At 44.2% G+C, this 27,416-nt stretch overlaps 1 protein-coding gene across 2 annotated transcripts in view; it reads right to left on the bottom strand.

Annotated features, from left to right (window-relative positions):
• igdcc3 (immunoglobulin superfamily, DCC subclass, member 3) overlaps nucleotides 1-27,416 on the bottom strand; it is a 128,584-nt gene that overhangs the window by 78,850 nt on the left and 22,318 nt on the right. For both annotated transcript variants that reach the window (XM_046346160.1, XM_046346161.1), the window contains exon 2: nucleotides 26,039-26,344. In XM_046346160.1, coding sequence (XP_046202116.1) covers nucleotides 26,039-26,344 — 306 coding nt within the window. The remainder of the gene's footprint in view (nucleotides 1-26,038; nucleotides 26,345-27,416) is intronic.

Below are 27,416 nucleotides of genomic sequence, written 5' to 3'. Positions count from 1 at the left end.
CCTCTGCCTTTCCCATTTCTGAGTATATGCAGAGACAGAGTGGGGGAAGGGTTACGGAGAGGGAGGGGAGAGAAAAGCACCCATCTACCCAGGACAGGGTAGAACATAGTAGTGAGGAATGACAAAAGGGGGCCTCAGTCAGCAAGTCAGTCCTTCCGTCAGTCAGTCAGTCAGTCAGTCAGTCAGTCAGTCAGGAAAGAATAGCGCTATGGTCATTCTCACAAAGAGGAGCCAACCAGAGGGTCTGGTTTTGTTCTGAACAGCATCTCACCCTGTTCCCAGCCACTCCAAAGACTTCAATTCACCCCAACAATGGCTGCTGCAACTCTCTCCCTTGGAGGTACCCAACATAAAGGGGTCTGCAGCTGAGGCCCAGAGAAGGGGAGTGGGGCAGTTAGTTGACTGTGTCCTGTCCTATCCTCTCTGTGTCAGATTAGCGCTGTCTCCTGCCTGTCCATCACTCTGGTCTAAGGCTGGGCTTTGTCCCTCTGGTTCATGTGAAGAGGTGTGGAGAGGAGAGCCCATCCTCCACTTACTGGTCTTGGTATTGACAATGTGGCCGACTGTGGGCTCACAGAGAATGGCCAGGCCTGTGGGGCCAGAAAGACAGACAGTCAGAGTTGAAAACAGGAACAGCAGCAGGCCCTCTAGCCCAGCCACCAGGCCCTCTAGCCCAGCCACCAGACCCTCTAGCCCAGCCACCAGACCCTCTAGCCCAGCCACCAGAACCAGATAGACAGACAATGTCTGACGAGACACATCCTCCATCACCTCCTCCTCCCCTCCTGACACTCCACGTCCTCTTCCTCTCACACTTTTACATGTCTTTACCAATCTCACAGGTTGTACAAAATGTCCTCCAAAGGGGAGAACAGGAAGAGGGAGTTTTTATTGGTGGATGGTGCTGGCTCTGTAAAGCTTTTTAACAGCGTTTTTTGTCCGTAAAGGCAAGTGTAGTCAAGCGTGGTGATGGGGCAGTGGGGAGGGGCCTTTTGAAAGAACTACCACAGAGAGTTGGCAGGAAACCTAGTGAGACATTACATCACAGAACACACACAAGAGTAGACATTGGACAGTAACACTGGTAGTGATGGGTGGATCTGGACCATCACATGCTATGGGAAATGTATTTTACTGTCAACACAAAACAGACACTTAGCAGGGCAAGCCAGCAGGCGGGCAGGCCGGCATGCACGGAAACATACACATACACACACACACGTATGCACAGACACACGCATCACGCGCATTCCCGCGTGCAGTGCTCACACGCACAGATCAAATGACCAAATAACCAGATGTCAACATTTCAGACTCCCAGACTGGTCCTCAGAATCAAAACACATTGGAAATCTGGTAAAAACTCTGGGCTAGACTACAGCCCTCTTGTCTCACCTCTGACCCCACCTCTGCCCTTTTCCCACTCACCTCCAACCTCTATTACTGAGGAATTCCCCCTATGAGCCTTAAAACCAGGGAAGAGGAATTCAGGGCCCTCTTTTAATTAGTTTGTTTGAGAAGGGCTAGGGTGGTCCAGAGACATCCAGACCAAGACAGAATTCATTAAAAAGATACCACCCCGCCATGTGCCTCCCACGACCTTCTTCCCCCCCCCCACACACACACACTTCACAGAGGGACAAATCCTCACCACAAAGGAGCTGCATTTTAATTTGAACTAAAACCCAGCTGCATGCAGACACTCTGATGGTCATGGTCAAGGTTAGAGCCTTTCATCAACGATTGGCAGAAAGACAAGTGAAAAGACACATATTTTGACACGGGCTCTATTTTCTTCAAATGTGCACATTTACAACAACACATTTTCTGAAATCATGTTGTAATGGGTAATTGGGAGAAATATTTAGGACACACTTCGGACGGAATCATCTCCACCAGAGCACGTTGAGCTAAACAGAGGGAGCGGATAGTGGAATTGGAAGAATTTCACATCTAAAATATTTACTTCCAAACTATTAGAGACCTTTCTACCAGCCTTGAGACTGAGATTGAAGCTTGAGTGACAGCGATTTTTCCTTCTGATCCCATCTCACGTAAATTAGCCACCTTCCTCTTCTCACCTCTGGTTTGGAACTTGTCAGCAGAGTAGCATGGAGGGAGGCGTAGAAGGACTGAGAGAAAGATAGCTTGACGAGAGAGAGCGAGACGCTTTGAGACTGCAGGGAGAGAATGATGAAGAAAGAGCGAGAGAACACAGAGAGAGAGAGAGAATAAGGAAGAATGAAAGATGAAAGAGAGAGCGGGGGGGTGACATTACTGCCTGGCTCCTCGCTCTTGTCCCTGTGCGATAGCCATTGCCACTCCGTCTTTGATTTACAGATTGTGGGAGAGAGAGATAGATTTCAGCTATACCCGCCGTCCCCCTGGCGGGCGGCCATGCCACAGACATGTCGTTGTGTTTTCACAGCGCCCCTGTCACAACAGTGCTGTGGTCTGCTGTGCTGTGGGAGGCTAGACCTAGGACAAGGATGGCCTTCCCCTGAGACATGCAGCTGTTTGCCAGGCGTCTCTCTCTCTCTCTCTCTCTCTCTCTCTCTCTCTCTCTCTCTCTCTCTCTCTCTCTCTCTCTCTCTCTCTCTCTGCAGCAGTTGCTTTGTTCTGAAATAAGTACATTATCAGTTATTGATGTTGCTGGCACTTTGCCAGCTTTCCCTTCCTCTTCTTAGTAGGAGAGAAGGAAAGAAATATATCTGCAACTAGGAAGCCTACACTTTCCAGTTATGAATACTAGGAAGCCTACACTTCCCAGTTATGAATACGACCCGCAAAAATATAAAACATATACAACATTATGCCACTTGTGATAATATCACTCCTCGAAAAAAAGATATGACGGGGATTTCAATCTTGTTGAACATGAAGCAGGAATCTGGGAACTTTTTGTTTGAGCAGTTCAATATCCCAGGCAGTATCCTTTTCAGTCAACGCACTGCAATCAATGCATTTGGGTCTTTATGCATAAATGATATCCTCTTTAAAGTTCCTTCAGTTTACTGTGAGGCATTGTATACACACGCAAATACTTAGAGAGCAGGGTGACATCAAGCCCCAGCCACCAGCCACCAGCCACACTTACTGAGCAATGCTGCTTTCATAGTGTTTACACCCCCACCCTTTCTTTCCCCTTCCCTCCTCCTCCCTATACAGTATGACTGTTATAGCCCTGCTCTGCACACCTGGCATTCCCATGACCTGTGTCAGCATAGCCCAGTGATCTGTGACGGTCCCTGTGCATCAGAACGGCTCAGTGGTACCGTAGCTCCTGCCATTCACACAATACAGTACTAAACAGACTCTAATGGTCATTGTGTTGTTCTGCAGCTCCGCTCAAGGTTGCATTTCATAGGATTCCTCTCTCTGGAATGAGAGGCCTTCCAGGGAACGTTCCAAGGATCCTTCCAGGGCTGGGAGATGGAGCTGAGAGCCCAGGCTCGCAGCTACCGACTTGGGGAACGGAGCCTGAGTGAAACTGGGTGGAGGGATGGATGGGTTGGAGGTACTGTAGGCTGGCACATGGCCTAGGGCACTACCTAGGGCACTACCTAGGGCACCTCTTTGAGTGAAACGGAGATGCAGAGCCTCCATTTCATGTCTCCTGTGGCTTGTCAGCTGAGGTAGAGTTCATTCAAACACTATCTTCTTCCTGACGCATATCACATCAGCACCATGTAGGGCATGAAATAAACAGGTAAAGGGGTAATACTGTACAGCCAACCAATAGGAAGAAAGGAGCTCCAATTCCAGAAGCTCCCAGATCTGTGATGTGTTCAAGAAATAATATAAAATTCAAATTCCTTGATCCCGGTGGGGCACTTGGGTAATCAGAGGCGTTTGTAAATATAATTGCTTCAAGTGTTTTTCCAAGGGTTCATTTCACCTGGCTGCTCGTTCGGCCTTCAGATACAAAAGCATAATGGAGCCAAGGCACACAAAATGGAGACAAGGTAAATACTATTTCCAAGAAAGCCACGAGGAGAGAGAAGAGGAGAGTTCCCTTCCATATCTGGAATGTCCTGCTTTAGATTAAAACAGGCATTGAGAGTATTGGCAGATGAACAGCGCCTGTGTCAGAGCTGAGCTGTTCTATTTCAATCTGTCACGCCTCATTGACTGCCTTCACACACACTACCGTTCAAAAGATTGGGGTCACTTAGAAATGTCCTTGTTTTTGAAAGAAAAGCACATTATTTTCTCCATTGAAATAACATCAAATTGATCAGAAATACAGTGTAGACATTGTTCATGTTGTAAATGACTATTGTAGCTGGAAACGGTTGATTTTTAATGGAATATCTACATAGGCGTACAGAGCTCCATTATCAGAAACCATCACTCCTGTGTTCCAATGTTACGTTGCGTTAGCTAATCCAAGTTTATAATTTGAAAAGGCTAATTGATCATTAGAAAACCCTTTTGAAATCTGTTGTTCTGATTAAAGAAGCAATATATATATATAAGCAATAAAACTGGCCTTCTTTAAACGAGTTGAGTATCTGGAGCATCGGCATTTGTGGGTTCAATTACAGGCTCAAAATGGCCAGAAACAAAGACTTTCAGCTGAAACCTGTCAGTCTATTCTTGTTCTGAGAAATGAAGGCTATTCCATGTGAGAAATTGTCAAGAAACTGAAGATCACGTTCAATGCTGTGTACTACTCCCTTCACAGAACAGCGCAAACTGGTTCTAACCAGAATAGAAAGAGGAGTGGGAGGCCACGGTGCACAACTGAGCAAGAGGACAAGTACATTGGAGTGTCTAGTTTGAGAAACAGACGCCTCACAAGTCCTCAACTGGCAGCTTCATTAAATAGTACCTCCAAAACACCAGTCTCACTGTCAACAGTGAAGAGGTGACTCCTGGATGCTGGTCTTCTAGGCAGAGTTGCAAAGAAAAAGCCACATCTCAGACTGGCCAATAAGAATAAAAGATTAAGATGGGCAAAATAACACAGACACTGGACAGAGGAAGATAGGAAAAAAGTGTTATGGACAGACAAATCTAAGTTTGAGGTTTTCGGATCACTAAGAAGAACATTCGTGAGACGCAGAAAAAATGAAAAGATGCTGGAGGAGTGCTTTACGCCATCTGTCAAGCATAATGGTGGAGGCAATATGATGGTCTGGGGGTGCATGGGTGGTGGTAAAGTGGGAGATTTCTACAGGGTAAAAGGGATCTTGAAGAAGGAAGGCTATCACTCCATTTTGCAACGCCATGCCATACCCTGTGGATGGAGCTTAATTGGAGCCAATTTCCTCCTACAACAGGACAATGACCCAAAGTACTCCAAACTATGCAATAACTATTTAGGGAAGAAGCAGTCAGCTGGTATTCTGTCTATAATGGAGTGGCCAGCACAGTCACCGGATCTCAACTCTATTGAGCTGTTGTGGGAGCAGCCTGACTGTAGGGTATGTAAGAAGTGCCCATCAAGCCAATCCAACTTGTGGGAGGTTCTTCACGAAGCATGGGGTGAAATCTCTTCAGATTGACAACTAGAATGCCTAAGGTCTGCAAGGCTGTAATTGCTGCAAATGGAGGATTCTTTGACGAAAGCAAAGTTTGAAGAACACAATTATTATTTCAATTAAAAATCATTATTTATAACCTTGTCAACGTCTTGACTATATTTCATATTCATTTCGCAACTAATTTAATGTATGTTTTCATGGAAAACAAGGACATTTCTAAGCGACCCCAAACTTTTGAATGGTAGTATATATCTTATGTGATTTCCCTTCCCAGAAGTCTGTTGTTTGCCAAGAAATAATCGTAATAATTTTTCACAGTAATATGTCCCTTGGCTAAATGCACATGAAGATGATAAAAACAATTACATTGACGGAAGCAACAATCTATCCGCAATATTAAAGCTGGTCCACCCCTTAAAAAAAGAAGAAAAATAAATAAATAAATGCACTTGAAGATATATCATACGGAACTCCTAAAGTTGGTTATCCTCTTACATTTATGTACAGAGTCAAAAAAAAGAACATTGGTTTGGTAGACTCTGACATGAATTCATAAATCTAAATAATGAAATGATACAACTTATCTTGACCAGATTGGCATCAATTTAACTCAGATCCGAGTTCTCCATCTGGGAGGTAGATTAGATAGACACCTGTGAAGACATATCATCAGTCAACAGGCATCCAGAGCTCTGAGCCCTTCAGCCCAACTCGCCATTACAGTTAGAGAAATCATATTATACCTCAATCTCCCAAAAGCAGAGACAGAGCAAGAGACAGAGAGAGAGAGATATGACCATGCACAGCCGGGTAAAATAGACACATTAATCTGCATAGTGCTAACCAGATTGGTCCTTAAGACGTTATATACGCCTGTTTTCCAAGCAGGGACGTAGGCCTTTGGTAAACAGGAAAAAGGGGCATGTCATGTTGCATTTTCTCACTGAGGTGAATTGCAGAGGCAGTGGCAGGAGTTCAAAGCAGCAACTCTCTCATCGTGCCTGGGGAGAGCAGTGGAGAGGAGGCTGGGAAGGGGGCGGGGGCACGCTGTCCTGAGCGGTAAGAATGTTGGTGTGTGTGCATGTAAATACAGTAGATTGATATATTTTAGTGAGGGAAGGAAGGATGAGTGCAGTTTATTCGTTATGGTGTTCGGCAGGTTTTTTTTCCATCTGTTTGAGCAGTTGAGAAGTTTGGTAGACAAAGTCTACGCCCGTTCTTCATGGTCAACAGTACTACTCCTACGCCCGTTCTTCATGGTCAACAGTACTACTCCTACGCCCGTTCTTCATGGTCAACAGTACTACTCCTACGCCCGTTCTTCATGGTCAACAGTACTACTCCTACGCCCGTTCTTCATGGTCAACAGTACTACTCCTACGCCCGTTCTTCATGGTCAACAGTACTACTCCTACGCCCGTTCTTCATGGTCAACAGTACTACTCCTACGCCCGTTCTTCATGGTCAACAGTACTACTCCTACGCCCGTTCTTCATGGTCAACAGTACTACTCCTACGCCCGTTCTTCATGGTCAACAGTACTACTACTACGCCCGTTCTTCATGGTCAACAGTACAACAGTACTACTACTCCTAACAGCCCCTACGTTCTTCATGGTCAACAGTACTACTCCTACGCCCGTTATTCATGGTCAACAGTACTACTCCTACGCCCGTTCTTCATGGTCAACAGTACTACTCCTACGTTCTTCATGGTCAACAGTACTACTCCTACGCCCGTTCTTCATGGTCAACAGTACTACTCCTACGCCCGTTCTTCATGGTCAACAGTACTACTCCTACGCCCGTTCTTCATGGTCAACAGTACTACTCCTACGCCCGTTCTTCATGGTCAACAGTACTACTCCTAGTAGAAGTGGGAACTATGGACGGTTTTTCATGCCATTTTTTTCACTTGCGAAATACTGCACTAAATATCTAACTAAGACCTTGGCAACAACCTCAAAATGAATGACAGATTCCTTGATTTATCTCAAATTTGGACTGTTTGAGGAAGTGTATACTGGCTATGTTGTTGCAAACAGTAATATTGTCGTTCTTTTCTCATTTTTCCAGCGAAGGTATTTTAAGGGACTATGCGAAGCACAGGCGTTCTCTTCGCCTAGTATGTGGGTTCCTTTACCCTGTTGCCTCCATCACAGATCACTCTCTGAGCACTGAGACCTGTTGTTGTTAGCTCCATTAGGAGAATTACTCTCATTATGTGTCTGTCTACAAAGTATCTGTTACCTTATATCTACCGAAATTGTGAAAGAAAAAAAAAACACCGGTGTGGTCTACAATCTCTCTCTCTCTCTCTCTCTCTCTGCAAGCCAATTTCCCAGCAGATCCGTAGGGAGGGAGGCCCAGTGTACTTCTGTAGCTCAGTTGGTAGAGCATGGCGCTTGTAGCGCCAGGGTAGTGGGTTCGATCCCCGGGACCACCCATACGTAGAATGTATGCACACATGACTGTAAGTCCTGTAAAAGCGTCTGCTAAATGGCATATATTATATATTATTATTACTGCGGTTCTATTGAGACAGTCTCCTGACCTGTGCAGCCCAGTCATTGAGCTGAGTGTCAGTGGGAAGTGCAGCAGCAGGGCAGTTTCAAAGGGCCGGGCTGGTGGAGGGAGGAAGGGGGGTGAGGGGTTGAGGGGCGGGGTTTCACCCACAGACAAAGGAAACCCGAGGGAGATGGAAGGCTGGCGCTTCAGCGTCCACCCAGTCAGGAGGCTAGGATGAATGGGAGGGGTACGGAGTAGCATCTCCTCCAACTACTCCCACACAAAGACACACACACACAATAACAATCAACCAACGCCTGGAAATACACACACACCTTCGCCAGATACCTGGAAAAACCTTTTAAAGCTGTTACAATGTGTCAACACACTCATCACTCTCCACAGAGGGCTTTCTGGGTGTCTGCCTGAGTAAGTATAGTGTTACTGTTTACCTCTGTGGCTGGCTAACATGCCAGTATTCTTTACATGCACCCCACCTCCTAAGAGGAACTGATAGTTACGTTCACACAAATGACAGCCCTGCAGCACTGTTTCAGGTAGCCTCTCTCTCTCTCTTCCATTCCGCTCCTCTTTTATCCCTGACAGCCCCTGCAATCTTCTGTTTTATTAATCTCTCATTCAACTCCTGGGAGGAGTAGAACAGTAGTGTTAAAATCCACGCAGGGGAGGTTCTACAACGTCTGTCTGGGATACTATACAGTGACTAGTGAAAGTATACACACCACTTACGCAGTCGTCACAATTTGCTGCCATCTTTTAAAGCGACCAAGCTTTAACTTCCTGACTGATGTCTTGAGATGTTGCTTCAATATATCCACATCATTTTCCTCCCTGATGACACCATATATTTTGTGAAGTGCACCAGTCCCCCCTGCAGCAAAGCACCCCCACAACATGATGCTGCCACCCCTATGCTTCATGGTTGGGATGGTGTTCTTCGGCTTGCCAGCCTCCGCTTTTCCCCTCCAAACATAACGATGGTCATTATGGCCAAACAGTTCTATTTTTGTTTCATCAGACCAGAGGACATTTCTTCAAAAAGTACAATCTTTGTCCCCATGTGTAGTTGCGGTCTTGGAGCAGTGGTTTCTTCCTTGCTGAGAGGCCTTTCATGGTTATGTCGATATAGAACTTGTTTTACTGTGGATACACATACTTTTGTACCTGTTTCTTCCAGCATCTTCACAAGGTCCTTTGCTGTTGTTCTGGGATTGATTTGCACATTTCGCACCAAAGTACATTCATCTCTAGGAGACAGAACGTGTCTCCTTCCTGAGCAGTATGACGGCTGAGTGGTCCCATTGTTATTATACAATCTGTCTGTAAACAATTGTTGGAAAAATGACTTGTGTCATGTACAAAGTAGATGTCCTAACCGACTTGCCCAAACTATAGTTTGTTAACAAGAAATTTGTGGAGTGGTTGAAAAACGAGTTTTAATGACTCCAACCTAAGTGTATGTAAACTTCTGACTTCAACTGTATACTGTATCCTCCAACCTCATCTCCCCCATATACACACATAATAATATTCATCCAATACCTGGAAACACACACCATTGCCCAATACCTGGAAAAACCTTTTAAAGCTATTACAATGTGTCAACACACTCACCACTCTCCACAGAGGGCTGTCTGGGTGTATGACTGATTAAGTATAGTGTTATAGTTTAGCTCTGTGGCTGGCTAACATGCCATTATTCTTTACATTGCACCCCTCCTCCTGAGTTAAGATAAGCTACAAGAGTGTTTTGCTAGCACAGACTGGAATATGTTCTGGGATTCTTCCGACGGCATTGATGAGTACACTGGTTTCATCAATAAGTGCATCGATGACATACCCCAACCAGAAGCCATGGAATACAGGCCACATCCGCACTGTGCTAAAGGATAGAGCTGCCGCTTTCAAGGAGCGGGACTCTAACCCGGAAGCTTAAAAGAAATCCCACTATGCCCTCCAACGAAGCAGGCAAAGCGTCAATACAGGACTGACTAAGATCGAATCATACTACACCGGCCCCCGACACATGTCGGATGTGGCAGGGCTTGTAAAATATTACAGACTACAAAGGGAAGCACAGCTGAGAGCTGCCCAGTGACACTAGCCTACCAGATGAGCTAAATAACTTCTATGCACGCTTCGAGGCAAGTAACACTGAAACATGCATGAGAGCATCAGCTGTTCCAGAAGTGTGATCATGCTCTCCGCAGCCGATGTGAGTAAGACCTTTAAACAGGTCAACGTTCACATGGCTGCAGGATGCAAAACTGATACAGGCACCCTAACACATTGTTTATGGTTATGTACCAAAATACAAAGATACTGGGCTGGTGTCCTGCAAGAAATTGAAAAGATCCTAGGGGTTGATCTAGATTTGGACCCAGTTTCTTTAATGTTAGGTCTCCCTAGTAGACATGTTACTTCTGTGGGTAAAAGGAGGCTTTACAACATCCTTACCTTCGCAGCGAGGAAAAACATCCTTTTACAGTGGATTAGTGATAAAGTTCCTTCTATTAAAGATTGACAAAAATATACTATTTGAATGGGTGCCTCTGGAATATCTGACATGTACATTGCATTCTAAAACAGACCAGTTCTACAAAGTATGGGAACCTTATCTAAATGACCTACAACCTGAGGTATCAGCTATTATGCAGCAAGGATTCTCTTAGAATGGCGGGGATCTATGTATTTCAGAACAACACTGTACGTTCCATGTGTGGAACCTAACTTCTTGGTTTAAACTGAGCTTTTTTGTTTAATTTCTGTTTGTAAATGTGTTTAAAATGTATGTATTGAGAGACGCGTTTGATGGGCATGGGGTGAGAGAAGCACCGAGTGGGAAGAGGAAAATGGTGTACGTATGTATGTGTATGTATGTATGTATGTATGTATGTATGTATGTATGTATGTATGTATGTATGTATGTATGTATGTATGTATGTATGTATGTATGTATGTATGTATGTATGTATGTATGTATGTATGTATGTATGTATGTATGTATGTATGTATGTATGTATGTATGTATGTATGTATACGTGTATATATATATATACGTAGGTATGTGTAAGTGAGTGCTGTTTTTTGTTGTTGTTGCTTTGTCTCTGTTGTTGTATCTCTTAAATATGGGTGAAAATTGTGAAATTCCAATAAAAAATACTGTTACACAAGGCTGCAGGGCCAGACGGATTACCAGGACGTGTACTCCGAGCATGCGCTGACCATCTGGCAAGTGTCTTCACTGACATTTTCAACCTCTCCCTGACCGAGTCTGTAATACCAACATGTTTCAAGCGGACCACCATAGGCCCTGTGCCCAAGAACACTAAGGTAACCTGCCTAAATGACTACCGACTCGTAGCACTCATGTCTGTAGCCATGAAGTGCTTTGAAAGGATGGTCATGGCTCACATCAACATCATTATCCCAGAAACCCTAGACCCACTCCAATTTGCATACCGCCCCAATAGATCCACAGATGATGCAATCTCCATTGCACTCCACACTGACCTTTCACACCTGGACAAAAGGAACACCTATGTGAGAATGCTATTCATTGACTACAGCTTAGCGTTCAACACCATAGTGTCCTCAAAGCTCATCACTAAGCTAAGGACCCTGGGACTAAACACCTCCTTCTGTAACTGGATCCTGGACTACCTGACGGGCCTCCCACAGGTGGTAAGGGTAGGTAACAACACATCCACTTTGCTGATCCTCAACACGAGGGCCTCTCAGGGGTGCGTACTCAGTACCACCCTGTACTCCTTGTTCACATCCACATCACCAACAAACTAACATGGTCAAAGCACACCAGGACAGTCGTGAAGAGGGCACAACAAAACCTATTCCCCCTCAGGAGACTGAAAAGATTTGGCATGGGTCCTGAGATCCTCAAAAGGTTCTACAGCTGCACCATCGAGAGCATCCTGACAGGTTGCATCACTGCCTGGTAATGCAACTCCTCGGCCTACGACAGCAAGGCACTACAGAGGGTAGTGTGTACGGCCCAGTACATCACCGGGGCCAAGCTTCCTGCCATCCAGGACCTCTATTCCAGGCCCTAAAAATGGTCAAAGACTCCAGCCACCCTAGTCATAGACTGTTCTCTCTGCTACCGCACGGCAAGCCGGAGCGCCAAGTCCAAGAGGCTCCTAAACATCTTCTATCCCCAAGCCATGAGACTCTGCTGCTACTCTCTGTTGTTATCCACGCACCGTACATATTATCTCAATTACCCCGACTAACCAGTGCCCCGCATACTGACTCTGTACAGGTAACCCCTGTACAAAGCCTTGTTATTGTTATTTTACTGCTGATTTTGAATTGTTTGTTTCTCTTATTTTTTTTGAGGTATTATTCTTAAAACTGTATTGTTGGTTAAGGGCTTTTAAGTAAGCATTTCACTTTAAGGTCTACACCTGTTGTATTCGGCACATGTAATAAATACAATTTGATTTGATTTGATTGCTCCAAGTCAAAGTAGTGGCATCCTTTTTGATCTTGAGGAATTTATGGATATCGTAGATATTGACTATGCCAGAGAAAACAATTATATCTTCTAAATGCCAGTGACGGCTCCTCAGATGAGAATGGGGAGGACCATCCTACTCAGTGAACTCATCCTTTTCAGAAAATAGTCAATTGTGAAACATAATTTAAAAAAAAAACATTTTTTAGATAGAACAATACTAAATGTATTCACGTAACCAAATAACTGATAAAAACACACTGTTTTGCAACGAAGATCTACAGTAGCCTCAATAGCCTACTGTAGATGCCAGGTAGACTAGTGGTTATAGTGTTGGGCCAGTGACTGAAAGTCTGTTGGGCCAGTGACTGAAAGGCTGTTGGATCAAATCCCTGAGCTGACAAGGTAAAAATCTGTTATTCTGCCCCTGAACAAGGCAGTTAACCCACTGTTCCCCGTTAGGCCGTCATTGTAAATAATATTTTTCTTAACTGACTTGCCTAGCTAAATAATACATTTGAAAAAAGCACTTGCTTGGGTACATTGACTTCAATACAAAAAAAAATGGATTTGAGAGGAAATGATAGTTACATTCACACAGATGTCAGCGTTGTTACAGGTAGTCCCTCTCTACCATTCTGCTCCTCTTTTTATCCCTGACAGCCCCTGCAATCTTCTATTTTATAAACTATCATTCAACATCCCAGCGTTAGGTTGGGAGGGCAATTAAAAACCATCTGTCTGGGATACTCTATGTATAGAAAACGCACACAAATGGCAGTCAGAATGGGGTTGTACCTATTTGTTTATGTTCACCTTCACTCTTCCTGTTTGGCCTCTCCTTTTCTCCACCCAACACCCCACCGTGCTTCTCTTGATCACCCCAGGGTTACCCAGGTCAATTACAGACTCAGAGCCTGAATGGGCCCCAGAATTAAAATAAATTATAACTCAACAAAGCTTAAACTCTTTCCAATTAATGCATAAAAAAGGGGACAAAAGCCTGTCATTTCGATTGATCCTATTTTGTAAGCGAAGGCTTTTATGATCAGTTGCCTGGTGACAGGCGTGCGGGGTATAAAAGGCGGGCCAATCAGTAAACCGCTGGTCCGACCGGTCTACTATACTGAGCGCTGTAATTAATTGAAATGATGAAAAGCTTCCTGAGCCTAAGCTAATGAGGAACTCCAAGAGAAACGGGAGGGAGAGACGGAGAAGGAGAGGGAGAGAGGCAAAGCCATCAAAGAGATAACATTTACAAAAATAAGTGTTTCCTGGACGGCTGGCCAATTGAGCGGGCCGACGGGGAGCCCATGCTGCACCAGCTCCCAGCAGAGAGCTCACACACATGGCAGACAAGTAAATAAGAAGAACAATTTATGGTGGATGGGTTTGAGGGCCGGGCGGGACACTTTATCTGAGGGGGACTATAAAGAGGCTTCACTAATCGCGCCACCATTTGCATGGCAGCACTGCCTGCCTGTTACTGGGACTGCCACGGAGCCGTGGTGCAGGGAGCGAGGCTGTAATGCAGCACAAATGATCCGAAAGTACAAATTGAGCATGAGCCCCGACACAGACAAATACTTCAGACCAAAAAATAGCCTTTGATCTTTAGAAGACTTGAGCAACAGATCTATGCCACCTCTCTTTAAAGGAGAGACAAAAGGTCTCAGCTTCCTTCCCGTCTCAAATGTATTTCTCTATTGGTGGGCCCTAAAAGGATAAAAGAGATCTGGAATGGTTCAAGCCTCTCTCATATGCTAAACTAACCCCTGCTGGAGGTTGCCTATTAGTGTCTTCCCTAGGAGAGGCCTGCTGCACTGACAGAACATAACCCAGCACTCCTGTCTGCCTCTGTGTTCCTTCCTTCCTTATAGCTAATTCACTTTCACACTTCTTCCTGTATCACAATCCTCTGTACCAAGTATTTAGACAACCCCCCCCCCAAAGTGCAATAAAGGAACAGCTGAGCGCTAAGTAGATGCATCTAACAGAAACAGAAACATTCAGAGGCTGATAACATCATCATAGGATTTTGTTCACCTCCCATGAGCACTTCTTCCCTCCACTCCACTGGCTGGAGATAGGTGGACAGACAGAAAGGCCCTGATGGTGTACCCTGAGATAATCAATATGTAGTTCAAATTCTGAGGGGGGGGGGGGGTGAGAAATAATCCCTTCCTTCACCTGTCCCTCCTCCCTGGGAGGAAAGAAGAGCAGAGCTGTTTCACTTTTGCCACATCTCTTCCAGTGGGTGAGCCAGGGTTGATTCCTACCGCGCTTCATCCATTGATTTATATATATACTAGATGACTGAAGCTACCGCACCCCCATTTTGGCACTCCCCCACTGTTGCAAAAAATATATTGGAAGCTATAGAAATTAATTTATGAATGTCTACATTTGTTTACGCCATGTTTATTCTATTACGGACACCTTAATGCATGCTTTTAAATGATATTATGTGAGCTAAACATACAAATGTACATTTTTAAAAGTATACATTTTTCTTCCATACATATAATTTTGAGAGATTACTAATGTTACTGTCCTTACTACAACAACAGAAATTCTTAAATACATGTATTTTTTTCCTTGAAACTTGAAATACTGTATAATTCCATTAATTCCTATGGATGACTGTTTCTACTGGGGAGTACCAATATGTCCGACCGGTGACTTCAAATCCTCTCAATGGCCAATACATAACATCAGCAATCCAGGGTTTATATAGGTCATTGGCTCCATTCAGCAGTGAATCACTCCAGTCCATCACATCCTTTTACTGAAGAATAAAAAACAAACTAACAAAGGCTCCAACTGGATGATATATAAAAAAAGAAAGAACTCGGCCCACTGCTTTTGAAGAAGAAAATATGGATTTTGCTTCACGTGATAACAATACCCAGTGTGGATTGTTCAAGCCCCCCGCGATGTGTAATGATTCATAGATCAAACTCCATATCTAGCAGGGCATCTGTACGTGCTGCTATCAAAGGGACATTGACTCTGGTTTGTAAGCCCAGAAGCATTTCATGTCTGTGACAGTGCACCCAGGAGCACACAGAGACTTTACTGACCTTTACTGAGAGGATCATGCTTTAACCACCATTTCCCCAAACAACAATAGACATGACCACGCCACGATGGACATCATGGGACGTTGGGGCTGTGAATTCCTGCGGAGCCCATTTGTCCGTTCTCCACATTTCTCTAAACCCATTAGCACCAACATGTGAAGTTTTTAGGAGCATATCAAATTGGGTGTCAAATGAAAGCTCCGAGTCTATATTTATGGGAAATAAAGGCATAGATACGTTTTTCAACAATTTTCCATCTTAAAAATGAGGCATAATAACATATTTGATTTCTGGGTAAACAGATGGAAAAGGGGTCTTAGAAAACATCTACCAGAAAAGGTCTTAAACGGTATACCTTCTGTAAGTTTAAGAAATATGACCTTGTAATTCCTTTACTAAAAACCCACATATCTTTACACTTTAGGATACTTTCTAATGTCTCTACCTAATGAGAGGATAATGAAAGCTCACAGAAGTAACAAGTAAAGGTAGACCTATCCATTCGTTTTTACGGATATCAATTTTGTTGATGAATTATTGAGTGATTAAAACTCGTTATTCCGTGAATAAATCAGTAACTGAATTGGCTACAATGGGACACAAACCCCAGTTGGGTCACATGCTACTGTTCTCCCTTTTATGTTCAGCTCATAAATGTTTTCTTTGTCTCTCTGGTGTCTGGTGGTAAAACCAAGAGTATTAAAACAGCCTGAGTCTGGACAACTCTATCTCTCCCTCTCTCTCTTTTTTTTCCTTTCTCTCTCCCTCTCCAGTTAATGTCACCTCTCCCAGCTCTTACTGACACCTACCCATGAGCCCCATCTCTTTCCATTTCCTGTAACTAGCATCCTCACCCACTGAGCACCGACCGACACCGGAAATGTAGTTGAAATTCGGTCAGTTCACCCATGACCTTGATGTTAACGTCCACAGATGGACTGGACCAAATCTTTCATAGACGTATGTTTCACAAGTTTGGATAGCACAGTACAGTCCAGTGAGTAGAGCACAGTACAGTCCAATACAATACAGTAGTATAGTACTATAAGGTACAGTACAGTGAAGAAAGGTAGAGTATATTACAGTAGAATAGAGTATATTGTACTGTACAGAACTATACTATACTTTACTGTACTGAACTCTACTGAACTATACTATACTCTACTCTATACTCCTAAACTCTACTCTGCTATTGTACTGCACCGTACTCTACTGTGCTCCAAACTTGTGAAAACATGAGGAGAATGACATTCATATTCATAATTATGCATTTCTGTGTAGTACAGATCAGGGATTCATGATGCAATTCCGTTACCGTAATTCTGTTACCGGGTGTACATCCACTTTACTTACTGTAGTTCAATAACCAAAATCTATATATTTGTTTTAACTCAATGTGCCCTATCATAGCTGACACCTCATTCTTTCTGCAGGCATCTTTTAATCTTCATTCAGAGCAGATATTTAACAGAGTTTTTAGAAAACGTGGCATAAAAACCAGAGCGAGATTTTACCGTAATTCTGTTACCAAAGTTTGCATTTGCATAGTTCTTCCACTAAATTAGCTTTTATGTACATTTTTCAGTGGAAATTGTTAAAAGTAGTCCTTGTGCATAGAGTTGTATGGTTTGATAAACTTTGTCAAAGCGTAATTCCGTTACCGTGGAATTGCCCAGCTGTTCTTTTTCACTATGATTGCTTCCTCCTGTCCTAAAACCTGGTGTCCTGCAGGCTCAGATAACCAAATAAAGATTCATTAAGGAGAAGGCCCTGCACTTAGCTTCTTTTTTTCACTCAACAAAGACATCAATTGCCTGAGTCCAGCATCGGCAAGCAAAACACACACACACACACACACACACACACACACACACACACACACACACACACACACACACACACACACACACACACACACACACACACACACACACACACACACACACACACACACACACACACACACACACACACACACACACACACACACACACACACACACACACACACACACACACACACACACACACACATGGTTACTATCATATGGTAGGCATGTCAGGACACAGCGCCTCCCCATTCCCAGCAGGTAAATATCACATGCTTCATTAGAATGGGGCCCTCACTCAACACACCCTCCTTAGGGGTCAAAGGCCATAATGTCAGAATGTGACCTCCAGACCATCAGTAATCCTTAAACTGATCAATATGAGTCACAGGGCAGGGGTCATCCATTTAAGTGACCCTGAAGAACAAAAAGGAAGGAAGCCCAGAAGAGAAGAGAGCACACCATTATCTGTTCAAGAGCAGCCAGCGGTGGAAAAAGCCCTACCACCCGAGGTAATGAGCTTGTACTTCACACAGAGAGAAAGAAGCTGTCTGCACATAGCATTACATCCTAGTACATCCTGTAATCAGATTGTGGTGCACATTCAGAGAGATCAGAGAGATCTGTGCTGGCCAGGTGTGGATACATGAGTAGATTCATTGTGTGACACATTCATTGTATCACTGGATATGAAAGGTTGTTTGTAATACCAGCTGTAGACAAGACCTAATATTAGCCATCCACCTCAGCAGTGAATATTCTAAATGGTCCCAAAATTCTAATTCATCCTTAGTCTTTAGTCTGTACACCTCATAAAATTCCCCTTCTGTTCAATGATTCTATATGCAAAGTCAGCAGGGTCAACCACACAATTAAGAGAATAAAATGCTAATGTTGGCCAACTCTTTCAAATGATAATAGACTCAAAGCTAATCCGATAGGAACAGATAACATAGGTTTTAAAGCAATGCATACTGCATACTGGACTATTATTATATCTGCTATGGGCATGCTCGAGTGGCGCAGCGGTCTAAGGCACTGTATATCAGTCCCTGGTTCAAATCCAGGCTGTATTACATCCAGCTGTGATTGAAAGTCCCACAGGGCAGCACACATTTGGCCCAGGTTTGGCCGGGGTAGGCCGTCTTTGTAAATATGAATTGCCCAGTCAAATAAAATAAAAAATATTCATTTCAACCCCCCCCCCCGGTTTTACATCCACTCCACCCTCAGACCACTAAATCATAAATAATAATTAAAGGAATACCCAAATCCAGGATTTTCTCTCATGTAAAAGCGGGGAGGTGCTGAAACGGTAACTATGGGCTGACTTTTGAGAGAAAGCCTCCCTACGGAGGTTTTAAAAGGTTTCTTGTGTCTGGCGGCACCACTGCGCAGGGATGATTTTTTCCCGTGGCCTGTGAGATGCAAGGCCCTCCCCGTGACCACTTAGCCACCTCGGTCCCATTGAACGGCGAGGCTGCATGGACACAACAGCACAGCAGTGAGCTGTCTCCTTCCTGGCCTGTGTTACACACAGGGCAGGAATCTAAGCCCTCTGCCAGCCTTTGTCTGTCAGTGTGTAACTCAACGCAGCACAGAAGAGCTTTCAGAAACGCTTAACTGTACAGTATCATTAAGGTGCTGCTTTGATTGCTCCCCACGACCTCTGGAGTGAGAGGATGCTTGTGCATTTGAGGTACTATATTGTAGGCAAGTGTGTGTGTGTGTGTGTGTGTGTGTGTGTGTGTGTGTGTGTGTGTGTGTGTGTGTGTGTGTGTGTGTGTGTGTGTGTGTGTGTGTGTGTGTGTGTGTGTGTGTGTGTGTGTGTGTGTGTGTGTGTGTGTGTGTGTGTGTGTGCAAACACAAAGTTTAAAAAAAAGAATACTGCACATTCAATTTACCCATTGTTCTCAGTTTTTTTCTTATTCCACAGAAACACATGGGTCTGTCTACTGTTCTCCAGCAATGAAGCACTGGAGCACACCACATCATCCTTAACAAACATATGAAGGTACAGAGTCCAACACAAAGGGTCTTCTATTAGCCGTTAAAGGACAAAGGCTGCTGCACAAGCTTGGAGACCATATCAATTAATGTGGCTGCCTTACTTAACTTCTTATTGATGCAGGGGCAGTATTGAGTAGCTTGGATGAATAAGATGCCCAGAGGTGCCCAGAGTAAATGGCCTGTTCCTCAGTCCCAGTTGCTAATATATTATTATTAGTGTTGGATAGAAAACACTCTGAAGTTTCTAAAATTGTTTGAATGATGTCTGTGAGTATCACAGAACTCATATGGCAGGCAAAAACATGAGAAGAAATCCAAACAGGAAGTGGGAAATCTGAGGTTGGTCGATTTTCAACCCAGCCCCTATTGAATACACAGTGGGATATCGGTTATGGTGTACTTCCTAAGGCTTTCCGCTAGATGCCAACCGTCTTTAGAAACTTGAATGAGGCTTTTAATGTGTTGTGGAGCCGGATGGGAGCTGTTTGAGTCAGTGGTCTGGCAGAGAGCCAGGTCCTGGTCATGCACATTTCACATGATAGCGACTTGCGTTCCATGGCTTTTCTACAGACATAGGAATTCTCTGGATGGAACGTTATTGAAGATTTATGATAACAACATCCTAAAGATTGATTCTATACTTAGTTTGACAAGTTTCTTCGACCTGTAATATAACGTTTTGAAGTTTTCGTCCGACGTTCAGCTGGACCTGCACGAGCGTTTGAATTTGTGTACTAAATGCGCTAACAAAAGTAGCTACTTGGACATAAATAATGGACATTATCGAACAAATTAAGCATTTATTGTGGAACTAGGATTCCTTGGAGTGCATTCTGATGGAGATCGTCAAAGGTAAGGGAATATTTATAATGGTATTTCTGATTTCTGTTGACTCCAACATGGCGGATATTTTTTTTTCTTCTGAGCGCCGTGTCAGATTATTGCATGGTTTGCTTTTTCCGTAAAGTTTTTTTGAAATCTGACACAGCAGTTGCATTAAGGAGAGGTATATCTATATTTCCATGTCTAACAATTGTATTTATCGACATTTATAATGAGCATTTCTGTAAAATGATGTGGCTCTCTGCAATATCACCGGATGTTTTTGGAACTAGTGAACATAACGCGCCAATGTATACTGAGATTTTTTAAATATAAATATGAACTTTATCAAACAACACATACATGTATTGTGTAACATGAAGTCCTATGAGTGTCATCTGATGAAGATCATCAAAGGTTAGTTATTTATTTTATCTCTATTTGTGCTTTTTGTGACTCCTCTCTTTGGCTGGAAACATGGCAGAATTTTTCTGTGAGTTGGTGTTGACCTAACATAATCGTTTGTGGTGCTTTCGCAGTAAAGCCTATTTGAAATTGGACACTGTGGTGGGATTAACAACAAGATTACCTTAAAAACGGTATAAGATACATGTATGTTTGAGGAATTTTAATTATGAGATTTCTGTTGTTTTGAATTTGGCGTCCTGCACTTTCACTGGCTGTTGTCATATCGATCCCGTTAACGGGATTGCAGCCCTAAGACACCATAAACCCTCTGCTCTACGGTCACGTCACTGTTCAGTTACAACGACCCAAAGCCTCATGAAGCAAGGAGACAAGACCTTCTGAAAATAACATAACACATTCACTTTGAGACCAACTCCGTGGAGGCTGCTGAGGGGAGGACGGCTCATAACAATGGCTGGAATGGAGTAAATGGAGTGGTATCAAACACATGAAAAACATGGTTACCATGTGGTTGATACCACTCCGCCGACTCCATACCAGCCGTTATCATGAGCCGTCCTCCCCTCAGCAGCCTCCACTGGAATAACTCCATGTAAGCTATACTACTTCCGGCGCCGACTGAGATGGCCGCCTCGCTTCGCGTTCCTAGGAAACTATGCAGTTTTTTTTTTACGTGTTATTTCTTACATTAGTACCCCAGGTCATCTTAGGTTTCATTACATACAGTCGAGAAGAACTACTGAATATAAGATCAGCGTCAACTCACCATCAGTACGACCAAGAATATGTTTTCCGCGACGCGGATCCTGTGTTCTGCCTTACAAACAGGACAATGGAATGGATCGCATGCAGCGACCCAAGGAAACGTCTCTGAAAAAGAGGGAAACGAGGCGGTGTTCTGGTCAGACTCTGAAAAAGGGCACATCGCGCACCACTTCCCAGCATTCTTCTTGCCAATGTCCAGTCTCTCGACAACAAGGTTGATGAAATCCGAGCAAGGGTGGCATTCCAGAGGGACATCAGAGACTGCAACGTTCTCTGCTTTACGGAAACATGGCTTACTGGAAAGACGCTATCCAGGGCGGTGCAGCCAATGGGTTTCTCCACGCATCGCGCCGACAGAAACATACATCTCTCTGGTAAGAAGAGTGGCGGGGGCGTATGCCTCATGACTAACGGGACATGGTGTGATGAAGGAAACATACAGGAACTCAAATCCTTCTGTTCACCTGATTTAGAATTCCTCACAATCAAATGTAGACCGCATTATCTTCCAAGAGAATTCTCTTCGATTATAATCACAGCCGTATATATCCCCCCCAAGCAGACACATCGATGGCTCTGAACGAACTTTATTTAACTCTTTGCAAACTGGAAACCATTTATCCGGAGGCTGCATTCATTGTAGCTGGGGATTTTAACAAAGCTAATCTGAAAACAAGACTCCCTAAATTTTATCAGCATATCGATTGCGCAACCAGGGGTGGTAAAACCTTGGATCATTGTTACTCTAACTTCCGCGACGCATATAAGGCCCTGCCCCGCCCTCCTTTCGGAAAAGCTGACCACGACTCCATTTTGTTGATCCCTGCCTACAGGCAGAAATAAAAACAAGAGGCTCCCACGCTGAGGTCTGTCCAACGCTGGTCAGACCAAGCTGACTCCACACTCCAAGACTGCTTCCATCACGTGGACTGGGACATGTTTCGTATTGCGTCAGATGGAAATATTGACGAATACGCTGATTCGGTGTGCGAGTTCATTAGAACGTGCGTCGAAGATGTCGTTCCCATAGCAACGATAAAAACATTCCCAAACCAGAAACCGTGGATTGATGGCAGCATTCGCGTGAAACTGAAAGCGCGAACCACTGCTTTTAATCAGGGCAAGGTGTCTGGTAACATGACTGAATACAAACAGTGCTATTCCCTCCGCAAGGCTATTAAACAAGCTAAGCGTCAGTACAGAGACAAAGTGGAATCTCAATTCAATGGCTCAGACACAAGAGGCATGTGGCAGGGTCTACAGTCAATCACGGACTACAAGATGAAATCCAGCCCAGTCACGGACCAGGATGTCTTGCTCCCAGGCAGACTAAATAACTTTTTTGCCCGCTTTGAGGACAATACAGTGCCACTGACACGGCCTGCAACGGAAACATGCGGTCTCTCCTTCACTGCAGCCGAGGTGAGTAAGACATTTAAACGTGTTAACCCTCGCAAGGCTGCAGGCCCAGACGGCATCCCCATCCGCGCCCTCAGAGCATGCGCAGACCAGCTGGCCGGTGTGTTTACGGACATATTCAATCAATCCCTATACCAGTCTGCTGTTCCCACATGCTTCAAGAGGGCCACCATTGTTCCTGTTCCCAAGAAAGCTAAGGTAACTGAGCTAAACGACTACCGCCCCGTAGCACTCACTTCCGTCATCATGAAGTGCTTTGAGAGACTAGTCAAGGACCATATCACCTCCACCCTACCTGACACCCTAGACCCACTCCAATTTGCTTACCGCCCAAATAGGTCCACAGACGATGCAATCTCAACCACACTGCACACTGCCCTAACCCACCTGGACAAGAGGAATACCTATGTGAGAATGCTGTTCATCGACTACAGCTCAGCATTCAACACCATAGTACCCTCCAAGCTTGTCATCAAGCTCGAGACCCTGGGTCTCGACCCCGCCCTGTGCAACAATTTGTAAGTCGCTCTGGATAAGAGCGTCTGCTAAATGACTTAAATGTAAATGTAATGTACTGGACTTCCTGACGGGCCGCCCCCAGGTGTTGAGGGTAGGCAACAACATCTCCTCCCCGCTGATCCTCAACACGGGGGCCCCCCAAGGGTGCGTTCTGAGCCCTCTCCTGTACTCCCTGTTCACCCACGACTGCGTGGCCACGCACGCCTCCAACTCAATCATCAAGTTTGCGGACGACACAACAGTGGTAGGCTTGATTACCAACAACGACGAGACGGCCTACAGGGAGGAGGTGAGGGCCCGCGGAGTGTGGTGTCAGGAAAATAACCTCACACTCAACGTCAACAAAACTAAGGAGATGATTGTGGACTTCAGGAAACAGCAGAGGGAACACCCCCCTATCCACATCGATGGAACAGTAGTGGAGAGGGTAGCTAGTTTTAAGTTCCTCGGCATACACATCACAGACAAACTGAATTGGTCCACTCACACTGACAGCGTCGTGAAGAAGGCGCAGCAGCGCCTATTCAACCTCAGGAGGCTGAAGAAATTCGGCTTGTCACCAAAAGCACTCTACAGATGCACAATCGAGAGCATCCTGGCGGGCTGTATCACCGCCTGGTACGGCAACTGCTCCGCCCTCAACCGTAAGGCTCTCCAGAGGGTAGTGAGGACTGCACAACGCATCACCGGGGCAAACTACCTGCCCTCCAGGACACCTACACCACCCGTTGTTACAGGAAGGCCATAAAGATCATCAAGGACATCAACCACCCGAACCACTGCCTGTTCACCCCGCTATCATCCAGAAGGCGAGGTCAGTACAGGTGCATCAAAGCTGGGACCGAGAGACTGAAAAACAGCTTCTATCTCAAGGCCATCAGACTATTAAACAGCCACCACTAACATTGAGTGGCTGCTGCCAACACATTGTCATTGACACTGACCCAACTCCAGCCATTTTAATAATGGGAATTGATGGGAAATGATGTAAATATATCACTAGCCACTTTAAACAATGCTACCTTATATAATGTTACTTACCCTACATTATTCATCTCATATGCATATGTATATACTGTACTCTACATCATCGACTGCATCCTTATGTAACACATGTATCACTAGCCACTTTAACTATGCCACTTTGTTTACTTTGTCTACACACTCATCTCATATGTATATACTGTACTCGATACCATCTACTGTATGCTGCTCTGTACCATCACTCATTCATATATCCTTATGTACATGTTCCTTATCCCCTTACACTGTGTATAAGACAGTAGTTTTGGAATTGTTAGTTAGATTACTTGTTGGTTATCACTGCATTGTCGGAACTAGAAGCACAAGCATTTCGCTACACTCGCATTTAACATCTGCTAACCATGTGTATGTAACAAATAACATTTGATTTGATTTGATTACTGTCTATGTGTTTAAATGACCATTGCCACTAAGTTGTCTTCCGTTTCCAGTCAAGTCAAGCACAGCCTTGACAAGGCAATAGCCGTATGTTTACAGTGTAATCTACACATACACTGTGCAGTGTACATAGATAGCTACAGTATCAGAATGAGAAACGCCAAGGCAGGAATAAGAGACGAGGCAGTGTCCAGCACAGTGCTGTTCTATGTCTCTCTCCAAACAACAGCCACATGTCTGGTCAAACAGAGCAGAGGGCTAGAGGACAGGGGGGTGGATGTTTTTTTTGACAGAGGGATACACACATGGAGATGGTGATAAAGAGTGAGAGGAGGAGAGAAATGGAACAGGGAGAGAAAAAAGAGCGAAAGAGAGAGAGAGAAGGATAGAGTTCAATAGAGACTGCTCTGAGAGACTGTCTGAACCAAACAGCCACATTTTCTCTACCTCCAAAGAGACAGATTGTAAGCATGTTATCACTGTGCCATGGATCCAATGCTTAGCACTTGACGTGGAACTGAATGAATCTGTGAATCGGTGAATCCAAAAAAAGAGCTTTGTGGCTTTTTGAGCAGAGCGCAGAAAATTGATCTTGGTGCCAGCAACCAGCGAGAGGGCCATCAGCAACACATTGAGATTACAGCAGGCACAACAACGCAGTGTGAACGCCAAGTATGAAGGCTGGCTAATAGTAAATTCCAGAGAAGAGCACAGATTAAGTATGAAATATTACTAGGGACATGCAACATTACACGAAGGGAGGGCAAAATCCAAAATGCTAACGTACCTTTGGAAATAAGGCTTCTTTGTCAAAAGAATGTGGCTCCCTAAGTCGCTCACGTTGGGCTGATCCAAACATAATGTGGCTCCAATATTAAAGCTTGGTAAATACAGTATCCTGCTGGTTACTCTGACTATACAGCCATGTATCCAGCAGCGGTCGGCTACAGGAGAGACATACTGTAGACATGGTTTGACAAACCCAACGTCAGATTTCACCACCTTCCAACAATAGTGATGGCAAAAGGTTCAGCAGATTTAAACTTCAGCCTACATATTATTGAGTTGTTGTATGCATATTAATTGTATTCAATGAGTCATACTTGCTAGCAATCAACAAATACCTCTTCGATTACCAATGTTGGTAATATGTTGGCGATTGCTAATTATGCTTTTCAATAACATTGTAATAACATGGTACTACCATGGCAGTAATAACCCCGTAGCAAGTTTATTAAAGGAACACTTACTGGCGGCCTGCACCCTGGCCCTGCGGCTCACCACCAGACCAAAGGAGTTCTGGCCCACGCACTCATAATCCCCTTCATCAGTTGAGCCGTCAGACTTTGTCCTCTGGAAGCGTCCAATCAGCAGAGTGCCGTTGTGGAACATGGTGTAGTATTGGTCATCCACCAGGAGGATTCCATTCCTCCTCCACTGCGTGGTGATTGGTGGGATACCGTCCACCTGACAGTGCAGCATTAGGGGCTGCTCCTGCACCGCGATGATGTCACTGGGCTCCAGGGTGAAGGAGAGCTCTGCTCCCGATGTCACACCTACACCAATAGCAGAGAAATACACACATTACACCTACACAGAAAATACACACAGTGCTCATGAGCAAACAGCCTTAGCAAGCTAGGTTAGAATTCGGTCTCAAGAGAATTCATTCACACTCACTAGCAAGAACATGCTTTCCAGCACAGTGAAAATGAACTATCCACACCTACAAACACAAGAGAATAGACTGCCAGGTGAATGTAGAAGGAACAGACTGGTCAATCCTTTCTAAACACAGAGCAACCAAGGAGTTGTGGGGGCAGATATTGATGTGTGCTATAGAATATAAAACACAATAACTGTACACTGTCTGATTACTGTGCATGCTACTGTCTGCCAGCTTCCAGTCCCATAATAAACCACCTTGATGTGCTGCTGACAATCCGCCTACCTACTGCCTTGGAGACATGATGCACTCAATACCGTCTCGTTCTGCCATTGTGTTAAACACCACACATTGCTGGCTAGTGATGGAGGAAACAGAAAAAGTACTCAATTGTCATACTTGTGTAAAAGTAAAGATACCATAAAATGAAAGTAGTTCACCCAGTGAAATACTACTCAAGTAAAAGTAGAGTATTTGGTTTATACTTTAGTATCAAAAGTAAAGGTAAAATTGTAACTTGTATAGCGGCACAATTTAATTACATGTATTTATTTACAGATAGCCAGGGGAACACTCCAACACTCAGACATAATTTACAAATGAAGCATGTGTGTTTAGTGAGTCCGCTAGATCAGAGGCAGTAAGGATGACCAGGGATGTTCTCTTGATAAGTGCGTGAATTGTACCAATTTCCTGTTGTGCTTTTGGGTGTCAGAGAAAATGTATGAAATAAAAAGTCCATTATTTTCAACAGGAATGTAGTGAAGTAAAAGTAAAAGTTTTCCAAAAATTAAATAGTAAAGTACAGACACCCCCCCCAAGAAATTACTTAAGTAGTACTTTAAAGTATTTTTACTTAAGTACTTTACACCACTGCATATCAGGATATTATTTTTGCTGATATATCGTGTCGTTAAACAAAATCGCAATATTATTTTTGTGCTAGTTGGCTGTACTTGCAC

The sequence above is a fragment of the Oncorhynchus gorbuscha genome, linkage group LG04 (assembly GCF_021184085.1).
Source record: "Oncorhynchus gorbuscha isolate QuinsamMale2020 ecotype Even-year linkage group LG04, OgorEven_v1.0, whole genome shotgun sequence".
Lineage (NCBI taxonomy): Eukaryota > Metazoa > Chordata > Actinopteri > Salmoniformes > Salmonidae > Oncorhynchus > Oncorhynchus gorbuscha.
This window is presented reverse-complemented; position numbering and strand designations above follow the sequence as displayed.